At 36.9% G+C, this 14,021-nt stretch overlaps 1 protein-coding gene across 1 annotated transcript in view; it reads right to left on the reverse strand.

Moving 5' to 3' along the window:
• Window positions 1–2,064: 2,064 nt before the first annotated feature.
• The window catches only part of ANXA4 (annexin A4), a 51,678-nt gene continuing 39,721 nt past the window's right edge, over window positions 2,065–14,021 (reverse strand). Inside the window, exons 9-13 of the mRNA XM_023757440.1 lie at window positions 11,701–11,794; window positions 9,248–9,343; window positions 8,618–8,676; window positions 7,404–7,526; window positions 2,065–3,081 (exon numbers count right to left, since the gene is read on the reverse strand). Of these exons, the coding sequence (XP_023613208.1) occupies window positions 3,022–3,081; window positions 7,404–7,526; window positions 8,618–8,676; window positions 9,248–9,343; window positions 11,701–11,794 (432 nt within the window). The 3' untranslated portion in view covers window positions 2,065–3,021. The remainder of the gene's footprint in view (window positions 3,082–7,403; window positions 7,527–8,617; window positions 8,677–9,247; window positions 9,344–11,700; window positions 11,795–14,021) is intronic.

Genomic DNA, 14,021 nt, shown 5'->3' on the forward strand with positions numbered 1-14,021 from the left:
CTTCCCCAGGCCAGCCCCACCCCCTGGTCAAACTCCTGGACAACTCCCAGTCGAGGGGACAATTTGCATACTATGCTTTTATTATATAGGAAAACAAACATTCCTCTAGGGTGGCTTTATCATGCCCTCTAGAAAACTTCTAGTCAACAAATGCAATTTGTTTTAAAATTCTGGCTAAGTCATATACAACTTAAAGGTAAAACTACCAAAAAAAGTGTAATGCTTCTAAAATCAAATAAAATTATTTGGAAATTTCATGCTCTTCTGAGTAGGTATCAAAGCAGTAGTACCATTTCCTATATTTAACTAGAATTACTAAGTATTCATGTAAATAGCTTTTACCAATTGCTTGAGCACTTACTAGTATAATAAGCAAGTAGACACAAATTGAAAAACAAATCCTGATAATTCACCTGTCAAAATACAAATAGTATAGAATGAACAAAGAAGAAAAATATTCTTATTTAATACTAGAGGCCCAATGCATGAAATTCATGCAAGAGTAGGCCTTCACAGCCTTGGTGGCTGCCTGGATCCCTCCCTTGCAGCCTTGGCAGCTGCCTCGATCCCGCGGCTGCAGCCCCTGCTTCGTCTGGAAGGTCATCTGGTTTAATTAGCATATTATGCTTTTATTATTATAGACTAGAGGCCTGGTACACAAAAATTTGTGCACTCAGGGGGGAGAGGGGTCCCTCAGCCCGGCCTGTGCCCTCTCCCAGTCTGGGACCCCTCAGGGGATGACCACCTGCTGGCTTAGGCCCGCTCCCCAGGGGATTGGGCCTAAGATGGCAATCAGACATCCCTCTGGCAGCCCGGCAGCCCGGCAGCCCGGCAGCCCTCAGGGGATGTCTACTTGCCAGCGGGGAGCAGGCCTAAACTGCAGTCGGACATCCTTAGTGCTGCTGAGGAGGCAGGAGAGGCTCCCACCACCACCGCTGTACTGGCAGCCATCAGCCTGGCTTGTGGCTGAGCAGAGCTCCTCCCATGTGAGAGCGCCCTGACCACCAGAGGGCAGCTCCTGCATTGAGCATCTGCCCCCTGGTGGTCAGTGTGTGTCATAGTGACCAGTCATTCCCAGTCCTTCTGCTGTTAGGGTCAGTTTGCATATTACCTTGTTACTATATAGGATAGAGGCCTGGGGCACGGGTGGGGGCCGGCTGGTTTTCCCTGAAGGGTGTCCCGGATCAGGGTGGGGGTCCCGCTTGGGTGCCTGGCCAGCCTGGATGAGGGGATGATGGCTGTTTGCAGCTGGTCACACCCTCTTCAGGGTGGGAGTCCCCACTGGGGTGCCTGGCCAGTCTGGGTGAGGGGCTGAGGGCCGTTTTCAGGCTGGTGGGTGACTGAAGCTCCCAACCTCTCCTTTTTTTCTTTTTCTTTTTTATTCTGGGATTTATTTACCTTCTATGGCTGTTACTGGAGCTGAGAGCCGACTTTAGCTCTGAGGCTCGGCTCCAGCTCTGAGACCTCGGCTGCTGAAAGCAGGTATCTGGGCTTTGTTTAGCTTCTATAATTGAAACACTGTTGCAACTCCAGCTCTGAGGCCCGGCTGGCTGAAAGCAGGTTTCTGGGGATTGTTTAGCTTCTATAATTGCAACATAGTTGCTTAGAGTGCAGCTCAGAGCTGGGCGGCGGCAGGCGGGGAACCTTGGCTTCCTCCATCACTGGAGCAAGCAAGCCTCCTGTTTGCTTCAGCTGCCTGGCTGCCGGCCGCCATCTTGGTTGGCAGTTAATTTGCATATCACCCTGATTTCCCAATGGGAAGCGTGTCGGAGGTATGGTTAATTACCATGTTTGTCTATTATTAGATAGGATAAGTGTTCCACTTAGAATGGAGATCATCACTCATTTTCAGAGAATAAATTAAATACATTATTTTTATGTCATTAAGTAAGAATTCCGTTTGGTATATGTGAACATTAGTTTTACAGCAGTAGGTGTACCAGTATATAAGACTAATTAGGTTGTTTTTTCCCCCCTCAATGTTGTAGTTCTTAATAGAAACTGAGTAACACAAGTCCTTCAAAAATACCTTTTAGGTTTCAGGATGAAAAAAATCACAAGTGGTAAAGTCAGATAAAGAGTATACCTCATCTTAAAGACACCATGTTTTATTCAAATTATTTTTCCATGATGTATACAAACGGAACTTTTTAATCAAAATAATTCTAGAGTTGAAAGACACAGTGCAAATGTAAATGAATACAAATTGACAAAATCCAAAATGACTTAAAAAATTATTTTTAGCACAAAAAAATTTAAGTAAAATTCAGAGCATTACATTCATCTTCAAACTGACTTAAGACATTAACAAAAATATTGTGGAATGTCCAGCATTTATGTTTGGTAACCAGACATATATGATCTGCATACCAGTTAGAATTTAATTTGTTCAGACAACTTGGTGATTTTGGTATACTTCAAATTGGAGAGAGTAAGTGATCTTAACATAAGATGTGATGGAGGAAGTATTTCACATCAAACATAGTAAAGATCAATTAATGCTATCAACAAAACCTAAACAAAGAACATTTGTGGGTGCTTTCAAACTATGACTATGTGAAATAGGAAATTGGACAGATATTCTTACTAACTAGAAGCTCACAATTTCAAATTAAGAAATTGCTAGCCACTTTAGAAATAGGAAAGAAAAGTGATTTTAGAATAGCCTTCCAGTCTTCCACTTTTATAGATTTTCACCAAAAAGAAAACATGAAATAATTTCATATATCCAATTTCTGTGAAACACAGATGAGGAAGAGATCTGTTAAAAACATGGAGTACATTATTATTTCTAATTTTAAATCTTTTAAATTTTATAAGCTTTGAAATACAAGTACAGCTTTCAAGCATCATGAGTTATAATTATAGATGAATAATAACACAGTCTATAGCCGAGGAGGCAAACGTAGGCGTTTTAATTTGGAAATAAGTGTTCTGAGATAATGCTAATAGCAGTGTAGAAAAATGAAGTTAAAAAATATCAAGGTTTTGGGAATCCTCTTATCTTTCCAGGATTTCAGTTTAATCATCTCCTCCACAGAGAATAAGCAGAACCTTCCTGTAGTCTCCAGATGTGTCACCCTGAGGAGAGGGAAGCAAAGTTACAGTCAGATAAATGAGTTCTAAAATGGAATACACAGCTCGAAGTCTCTAGCTTTATAAAGCTTGTCTGGATTTTTCTCAGAGTTTTAAAAATAACATTTGTTATTGCTTATTATAAAAGTAATACTTGTAATATTACTGTTCGATGAAGAAAATGAAGACCCAAAAGAACATAAAAATCATCCATAATTCCACCATCTAGAGATTACTATTCTTAACATTTTGGTTTGTGCATATCCTTCCAGACTTTTCCTATGCATACAGGTTCCTATATGATGGGACTGTAGTATTTTGTATTCTGATTTTTTACTTAATGTAGCCTGAATATTTCCCTATTTTAATGCATTAAATATTCTTCTACAGCATCATTAGTTAATGACTACAGAGAATTCCACTGTACATAGGTAAAATAATTTATTTGATCTTCCCCCCATTGTTGGATATTTATATTGTTGCTAATTTTGCACTATTACAAACACTGCTGCAATAAGTATATCATAGTTCAATTTTTTTGCATTTCCTTGATGATTTACTCAGGATAAATTTTCATAAAATGGGAATTACTGGATTAATGATCATATATTTTCTTAAGCCTTTTGATAAGGGTTGCAAAATAGCCTACATGAAGGTGCTATAATTTCTACATAGAAATTTTTATGGGCTAATAGATCAGTTTTTGCTAGTGCTTCATGGGCACTAAAAAAGATGGAATCTGTGTTTATAGGGTTCAAAGTTTAACTTACATCTGTTAAAATACATGTAATATATTCTTGTTTATACTTTGCCTCATTGATCTGCCAAAGAATAAGGGTATGTTAAAGTCTCCCTCGCATAGTATTTTCATCAATTTCTTATTTTGGAGCCTTGAATGTCTTATTTGTACACTTGAATGCAATTCTATTTGGAACCTAAAGTTTCATAAGAATTTAATCTTTGTTGTGAATCACTGCCTTTATCAATATAAAGTGATCCACTTTTTCCTATTAATGCTTTTTCTTCTTAAATTATTTTTTTACTTATAGTATAACCCTACTTTCTTTTTCGTGTTTGTCAAATGTTCTTTTCCCTGGTCTTTTTATAAGCTTCTTACATGTCACTGTATTATAGTTGTTTCTTATAAATACCATGGAGTTGGATTTTATATTTTTATCTTACCTGAGAGTTTACTTATTTTTATTATAACTTACATTTTTACCTTATCTGTCATTTTTTATTATTTACATATTTTATATTTCTATTATGCCCTTTCTGAAAATTGTTATTGAATGGGCAATGATTTCCTTATTTTTAGTCTTTTACAGTGTTGTGTGTATGTATACACATATATATTTACATATATATATATATATATATAAACATGTAATATAAATTTATTTATAGTCATGTTTTCCCAGGCTAATCAATACAGGATGGGGCAAAAGTAGGTTTACAGTTGTTTATATGGAAAATAATATAATAAATAATAAAACAAGATTAAACTCTGTTTCGCCTACTCACAACTGTTGCCCCACTCCTACTTATGCCCCACCCTATAGTTTTGTACCCCATCATTTTAGTGTCTGTATAGTATTACATTGTATGGATGTTCCATAAGTTATTTAAGTCACCCCCATTAGTTAATAAAAAATGAGAATATATAATACATTATACACTATAAAAGTATGCCATCCTGGCTCGTTTGATTCAGTAGGTAGAGCGTCAGCTCACAGACTGAAGGGTCCCAGGTTCGATTCCAGTCAAGGGCATGTATCTTGGTTGCAGGCTCAATCCCCAGCCCTGGTCAGGGTGCGTGCAGGAGGCAACCAGTTGATGTGTTTCTCTCACATCTATGTTTCTCTATCTCTGTCTCTCCCCCTCTCTTCTACTCTCTTTAAAAATCAATGGAAAAATATCCTTGGGTGAGGATTAACCAAAAATAAAAAAATAAAAAAACCAAAAACATATGCCATATTATTTATTCAAATACAAATAATATGAAATAATATAACGTAAGTAATGCTACAATGAAAATATAATATTTAGTGTATTTTTTTAACATTTCATGAAACAATTTTATTCAGATTCTGTCATAGATTTTTAAAAATAGATATAGAACAAAATTTGCCATTTTAGCCCTTTTTAAGTGTATATATTCAGTGGCACTATTTACATTCACAGTGTTGTGCAACCCTCATTGCAATTTCCAAAACCCTTGCATCACCCCAAACAGAAACTGCCACCAAGAAGCAGTAGCTCACCATTTCCCCCTTCCCTAAGTCCCTGGTAGCCTCTAATCCACTTCTGTCTGTATAAATTTACCTATTCTATATACATCATGTAAGTGATATCATACAGTATTTGCCCTTTTGTGTCTGGTTTATTTCACTTAGCATGTTTTCAAGGTTCATCCATGTTTCAGAAACTTTATTCTTTATATCTATCTATGTCTATGTCTATGCCTATGCCTATGCCTATGCCTATGCCTATGCCTATGTCTATGTCTATGTCTATGTCTATGTCTATGTCTATGTCTATATATCACATTTCAATTATTCATTCACCTGTTGATGGACACTTAGCTTGTTTCCACCTTTTGGCTATTGTGAATAATGTTTGCGTTGGCATACAAATATCTGTTTGAATCCCCGTTTTCATTTCTTTTGAGTATATACCTGGCATGGAATTGCTGGGTCATATGGTAATTCTATGTCTAACTTTTTGAGGAAGCACCAAACTCTCTTCCACAGTGGCTGCACCATTCTACAGTCCCACTCGCAATGCACGAGGTTCCAGTTTCTCCATATTCTCACCAACATTTATTATTTTCCTTTAAAAAAAATGCATTCTACTAAGTATGAAGTGGTATTTCATTATGGTTTTGATTTGCATTTCCTAATGATTAATATTGTTGACCCTCTTTTCATGTGCTTATTTGTCATTTGTATAACTTCCTTGGAGAAATGTCTAAAATGGGTTGTTTATCTTTTTGTTATTGAGTTGTAGTTCTTTATATATTCTAGATAATAAACCTAATTTATCAGCTACAATTTGCAAATATTTTCTCCCATTCTGTGGATTAATGGGCTTTTATTTTATTTTTTTTCTAAAGAAATTCCTAAACATGTAATGGCTAAGCAAGAGGTAGAGTTCATCTTTCAAATAGATAATTGCCAAGTTGCCTCCAGAAAGGTTAGACCAGTTTTATTGTCCTTCCATAAGAGATGGTGAGTTTCCCCTAACCCCTCCCAAGGCTGGTTATGAACTCTCCAAATTTTGTGAAGATATTAGGTGAAAAATGATTTGTTTTTATTTTCAACTCATTGAATATTCATGAGATTAAGTATTTTTTATAAATCGGCCATTTGTGTTTTGTCTTTCATGAGTGCATATTTAATATCCTTTCCCAGGTTTGTTTCTGGGGTTTTCTCTTTTTTTTTTTCCTTAGTGATTTATAGAAGCTCTTAATACAGAGATACCAACCCTATTTTATATGTTATAAATATTTTTTCCCATAACTGTGTTTATGGTCATCTATGAATCTTTTAAAGTATTTTATTTACAACTAGCTATATATCGGCTCTGCAAAATAAAGTTGCCTCATAGGCCAGATAGAAATAGAAGCAAGTTCCTGAATAAATAATACTACCATGAAAATCTGTAGCTCAAATCACCTAATAGTTGTACCTCTCCAAGCTCTCAGTAGGATTCAGAATATTTAATTCACAGATCACATCCTGATTTGAGTTTGTTGTGCAGGCAACACCAGCTTCTAGGGAAATGGGTCTTGGCTTCATATTCATGGCCTCATAATTTTCCTCCAGAAGCAAAACCCAAATAATGAGGGGTTTTTAGGGATGTGACTCATTTCTCATCACTCCATGCCATGTTAGCCCGCCTTGAAGTCTAGTGCCAGGAAAAGAACAGCAATACATGATGGTGAATATGCTTTCCTATATTCTCAGCAGACCTCAGTTGGCCCTGGGTCGGATTCTGGAGGATTGGTTTAGTTGCTTATCTTTCATTGTAAGCAGGTAGACAGAGAAATTGTGGCTCTTAAAGTATTCATTAAAATATAATCTTTCTGTGTCTGGGATCAACATGAAATAATTAGTATATTTACAATGCAAAGATTTCCAGCTTCTAACCTGGCAGAGATTGAAACATCTGTGTGAAAGGAGAGAGACTGGAAATTTCTGAATTAGAGTAGCACCTTTAAAGGGAATGATATCTGCCAAGGGGAGGATAAGAAGTGTCTAAATACCGAGGTCAGAACCCCATCCTTTCATCAGAGCTTCCCCCGGGGCCAGGGCAAGACTCCCTACCTTGATGAAGGAGTACAGAGACTTTCCATAGAGTCTCTTGAAGTGTGCCCGGATGTCCAACATATCAATCTCCGCTCGAGAAACCATCACTCTGATAAGGGTGTCATCATCGGTGCCCAGGCCCTAGGGAAGAGAACAAGATCCCACCCTATTAAGGTCTAGATGGTTTCCATTCAGTGCTCTTTAGTCTGTCAGGGCAAGACTGTGCATGACTGTCCTGATGATGTCCTTTATGCCACGACCTCAGGGGCATGTGGAATACCTCTCCTCACCAACTTACCTTCCCAATCCTCTGTTCTGACACTCTAGACATACCCTGTGTTCTCCAGCTACAAGCTTCACTTGCAATGATGCCTTCCCACCCATCTAGCCCATGGCCTCCTTTCCTCCCCACCCTTTCTCCCAGGTAATATCTTCCAATGTCAAACTTCCTTTAAGGTCCTGCTTAAACATAACAATTTCTTTATATATTCTTTTCTGATCTACACCTTCTAAAAAAACCAAATGTTTGAAAAAAAAATACCCTATCCTCTCTGTTCCTGTAATGTTTTGATCCTCAACTACTGTATTACATTCTATTTTGTTCTTATTGGTGTTTTGCACATACCTGCCTTCCCCTCAAGGCTAGAAGTTCTTTGAGAGCAAGGACTACATTTTCATCTTTCCTGCACCGCCCCTGGTTCCCAGCAAAGGTACCGGCACAGAGTACAATGCATGGTTAGGAGCTTGAGTTCTAAAGCCAAACTGCCAGTGTGTGCATCCCAACTCCATTACTTCTTCAATGAGGACCCTGGGCAAATTGCATATCCTCTCTACCCCTCAGTTTACTCATCTGTAAAATGGGGGTTGATAATAGTACCTACCTCATAAGGTTGTTTTGGAATAAAACTATTCTACACGGTTTCCTCACCAAAATGTATACATACTTTAACAGCTTATAGCTCAATTTTGAAAATGAAATGTATTTTAATAAGCACTGTCTTTATAGTTATTCAAAGTATGCATATACATTTTTGGGGACACCCTATATATGTATAGAGTATTAGGAAGAATGATCACACATTATAAGTACTCAATAAATATTACCTAATAGTATTATTAGCAGGCACTCAGTGAAGTATTGATCAATTAAACTGAATATATTAGACTGATTTTGTCTCATTTGGACACAAGACATGTCAGAGCCATTCAGATGCTTAAAAAGAAGCCTTTACCTTCATAGATTTATAAAGCCTTTCAGCAAAATATGCAGATTTGTTCCTCATGCACTTTACTGTTAAGAGATTAAAAAAAAAGAAATGAAAAGATTACCGATAAAATCTATGAGAAAACATGACAGTTGTTCCTTCTGTTTCTATAAACTATGAAGTAGTATCTCTTTGTCAGAAAAATTGTAGCCAAGCAAAGTTTTATGAAGACAGGCTATGCTGAAAGCACTTTCACAGATGGGAAGCACTCATTTATTGTCAGGTTCCTGGAGAAGTAATTAATAAAGGCCATTAAAGCAAAAGGCAGCATATAGTTTAAAAATGATTACCATCTCTACCATATGAAGTTATTCGTTTTAACCATTCACAGACTTATAAGTTGCAGCTAGTAAAGGATTATCTTTCCCATACCCTTAAATACAAAGGCACAGAGGATATAAAATATATAAAGCCACACGGTACAATGAAAATCAGGTTTGTATATAATAGTTCTTGTTTAAAATTGTGGGTCACAGTATGGGTGATTTAAACAATTTTTTTTTTATCCCTGAAAAAAATTTCTACATCCCATGACTACAAACTGATAGCAAAGTCTATAAACACTTGTTTCTCCACCCCATCCCCTGCCAAGCTTACCTATGGCCAGCAGGGCATCTTCGAAGCTACCAGATGTTTCCGATTTAATACTCTGTTCGATATCCTTCTGTGATATCCTTTTGTATTCATCAAATACTACAAACAATAACAAAATGGAATTACAAATAATAAAAAAAGAACAGAGGAAATTAACATTTATGGAGAGAATGAGCATCTTTTAACAAGATCACACTATTCTTCGGCATATTTCAGGAAGAAACTAATTAGCAATGGGGTGAAACCCAGGAGGCCTGGGGTAAGTGGAATGAGCCTGAGGAGAGGAGGATGTCAGGCAAGTCTTCTCCTTTATCTGAGACCCTGTTTGCTCACGCATCAAATGGAGATAACCTTCGGAGAGACCTGTTTTCTGTTCTCATTGTTTCCGTAATCAGATGAATGTGTCTTTTTATCATTTTGGCCTTGGCAATCACCCATTATCCTCCTTTTGGCTCAGCAAAACTAGAGCAATCCAACCTCTTCAAAATTGGTTGCATCTTTTAATAGATTTTAACATAATGACACTTTTCACTTTTTTTTTAATCAAGTTTTTGAATGTGATAAATGTATCTTCCTCTCTTGCTGCCTTCTTAGAGTGGATACTTGTTTTGTTTATCATCTTAGCATCACCTTCTTTGGGATGCTGGCCTCCCAATAGTGTGATTCTCACAGGGCTGTCAATCCAGGAAGACCGCTGTCCCTCAACATACACCATAAGCTCTACCGAATCAGTGAGCAGTTCACCCAACTAGCACCGATCAGTCTTACGCTCCTGGGAATATTTAAATTGGGTTCAGAGATCTTGGGGATGGCCAAAAGCACGTTCAGAGAACAAAAGAATCACCCGGGGAACCTGTTAAACTTCCTGAGGGTCACTCTCAGAGGTTGTGCTAAGTCAGCCAGTCTGAAGTAGGGGTTCAAGAATCAGCATTTTCCATGGAGACCAGACTTTGGGAAACTGCCTTAGAAATAAAATCCATGACTCCCTTCTAGTGAGACCCCCCAGATCTGCTTTAATTTCTGTTCTTCCTGGAGTCGTTCAGCTCTCCCTTCAATTCATTGAGCCACCAATAGTCTCCATTTTCCCTCTGGTCCCATTCTATATTATTTCCTTTTTTAAAAAAATCTTAAATTGGAATCAGTGTATATTGCTTGGAATAAAAAAATCTAATTGACACATTTTCTAAACCTCAGTCTTCTTCACTGTAAAATGGGGAAAATAATAGCTGTTCCATTGGGATGTTGAACAAACAACGCTTATAATATGCTTAGCACTAACACCTAGAAGTTGGAGAATTAACAAAACCTTAGTTATGAATTCTTACTATTATTGTTGGTGGGTAAGAAACTTATAAAGTTTTCTTTATTAAAATAATGCTTAAAATATTTTCTTCCAGTGGCTTACAAACAGATTATTTTATAACTGCCCAACTATTGACTTGTGCTTGGAAGTGAAATTTGTTACAAATGTATTTGCATGAAATCAACTTCTGAGGACCTGCAGTTTTTGGAAAGTACCACCAGGGGGAGACTTGTGTTATTCGCACAGTAATCAGGCAAGGCAAGGCGAAGGAACAGGGAGCTGTCAGAAGGTGGTGCATCTGGTGTGTGACATAGTCCATGACACTTATTAACAGGAGGAATCACCTATTTCTCGTCACCGTGGAACATCTGAAATAATTTCAACTTCCAAATGTGTTGTAATTTTCAATTACTTTGTTTTCAATTTTGCAAACTCATTCTCAAATTTCCCACAAGTTTTGTAAATTGTGATTATAAGGCCACGGTGGGTTTATAAAATTATGAGATAGCATGAAGACGTAAAGAGCTTATAAAAAATGAAATATCTTATTAAACTCTCATTGCTGTTTACAAGAAGAAAATAAACCTGACAACAAATATTCTACAATTGTTTGGTATCTTTTCCCCAAAGAAGTTAAAAGCACATTATGTAGACTAGCATTATGAGAAGCAAATTAGACACATTCCACTTAGGAAATAAAATTTAAATTATCCACTGTTCATCTGATGGAACATACCCCCCAAAGAGATCACGTCTGTTAGTTTTACAACCTGGATGTTAAATAGGAATAAATGCCAACCAACATTTATTTCTATTTTCTTGCTCGCTGATGTACTGAAGATTTTTTCGTATGTAACTCAATTTAAATAGAGCTGCTCTAGAAAAAGGGTTGACTATGAAGGCCGCTTTACTATAAACAGGAATGCCAAACTTCTATGAATACCTCCGTTAATTATTCATCATTAATCTTTCAGAAATTGGCCCTCATGCACATAATTACACTCACACATTTCCAAGGTAAGACATGTAAGACAGTTCAGGACAATCAGTGTTTGCAGCAAATAAAGGAGGAGAGGTTATCCATTAATTATGGGCAATATAGTGTTCACTAGCTTTCAAACAGGTTCTTTGGAGGATGAAGCCAGTGCCTTACCATGCAACAGATGATTTCGATTCCGGGAACAGAGAACAGTTAGAAATTTCACCTCGTCTGTCCCCCATTTCTTCTCTCCAGCCTCATAGAGGTCCTGAAGCCAATTAAAAGCACAAGTTTAAAACACCACAGAGAAGGTGCCAGCACATATCCACATTATTTCCAGAACTTAAAGAGCTGAGCTGGCTTCGTTTGATTTTGCTGGTGATAGTAGAAGAGGTATTGGTGGTGAGTGGTAATGACTCAGGATTTTTCCTTAGGTATATAACTAACGAGACCCGGTCACTAGCAGCTCCCTACATGCAGACGACATGGTTCTGTCTTAAGAGCTAAAAGGCATGCTCTAGATTTGGGTTGTCCTCTACAATAGCCACTAGCCACATGTGGCTATTTAAATTTTAATTAATTAAAATTAAATAAAAAAATAAAAATTCAACTCCTCAGCCTCCCAGCCACATGTCAAGTGCTCTGGCCACATGTGGCTAGTGGCTGCTCATAATAGTGCAGAGTAGAACATTCCACACATCGCAGAAAGTTCTATCGGACAACACTGCTCTAAAAGGAGTTGTGATTTGCTTGGGGCTACAAAGGTCTCACGGTAAAACCAAGACCCATCAGGAATGACTTATATTCCAACCAGGTAGGAATATAAGAAATTGATTCTACTTGCTTTAGCTATGCTATTGGCAAATGGACACAACTGTTCATATCACCTCACATCTATTAGGATGGCCGTTATTAAAAAAAAAAAAGTATCAACAAGGTTGTGGAGAAATTGGAATCCTTGTGCATTGTTGGTGGGAATGTAAAATAAGGCAGCCTCTGTAGAAAACAGTATGGTCGTTCTTCAAAAAATTAGAAATAGAAATACTATATGACCCAGCAATCCTATTTCTGAGGATATATGCAAAAGAATTGGATCTTCAGAAGATATTTGTATACTCATGTTCTTCAGAAGATATTTGTATACTCATGTTCATAGCAGTGTTATTCACAATAGCCAAAAGGTAGAAGCAACCCAAATGTCCATCGACACATGAATGGATAAATAAAATGGGCTATATGCATACAATGGAATACGATGTACCCTTAAAAAGTAATTATGACATGTGCTACAACAGGGATGAATGTTGAGGACATTATGCTAAGTGAAATTAGCCAGTCATAAAAAGACAAATGTTGTATAATTTCACTTATATATGAAGTATCTAGAGTAGTCAAACTCATAGAAACACAAAGTAGAATGGTGAGTGGCTGAGGAGTGGGGAAAATGAGTTGTTTAATGGGTATACAGTTTCAATTTAGCAAGAGGAAAAGTTCTGGAGATTGGTTGCAAATGTGCATAGAGTTAACACTACTGAATGTACACTTAACATGGTTAAGATGGTAAATTTTACTAGTATGTTATGTGTATTTTATTTAAAAAATGATGTTTTAAAACCCTACTGTTCATTTTTTCAAAATGCCCTTGACACATTTTGTCATTCATTGGGCTTACCTCCATCTACTCATCTATTTCTTCCCTTCTTTCTCTAATTCCCTAATTGCTTTAGTGCCAATTCACAGAATCATGAAATTTTAAAGCTGGGAGGACATGAAGTGTTCATCTAATTCAGTGTTTTTCAACTTTTAATTTGAGCAGACTTGACTGCTTCAATCAACTGGATGGAGGGGGTAAATAGGGAACATCTGTAATACTGTCAACAATAAAAAATAAACCTAAAAAAAAGTTATGGTGGAAGGGACACTGATTTCTGAGGCTAGATCATAAAAGGTCAGGCAGCTCTGTCTGAATTCCTGACCCACAGAATCCATGGGCATAATAAAATGGTGACTATTTTTATGTCACTATGTTTGAGGTGGTTTGTTAAGCAGCAATAGAAACTAGAACACGTGGATAAAGAAACAATTTACAATCTGTCACAGAACGATACTTTTGTAAAATACCATAAAAATGACCTTGAAAAGAGTAACCTTTTAAATAATGGGTGGAAATTGTATTTTTTGTGTTAAAATCTTTTTAATACCTAGTGAGGTTGAACAACTTTTGTGTATTTGCCATTTCTATTTTTAATTGTTTGAGTTGCCTGTTAAAGTCCATTGCCCCTACACCTGGAAACTATATAATTTTATTAACCAAAGTCACCCCAATAAGTTCAATAAAAAGTCTATTGTCCATTTATTAAAATACGAGAGCATTCTTATGCTCTGGTATCACAATATATGTTAAGCTTATTATACATAAGGTGAAACTTTTCCCCATTCTATCATTTGACCTTGAATTATTATCTGAAAAATTTGTATGATGTTGTTGTGTTGTT

This window comes from Myotis lucifugus, unplaced genomic scaffold (assembly GCF_000147115.1).
Source record: "Myotis lucifugus unplaced genomic scaffold, Myoluc2.0 scaffold_108, whole genome shotgun sequence".
NCBI lineage: Eukaryota > Metazoa > Chordata > Mammalia > Chiroptera > Vespertilionidae > Myotis > Myotis lucifugus.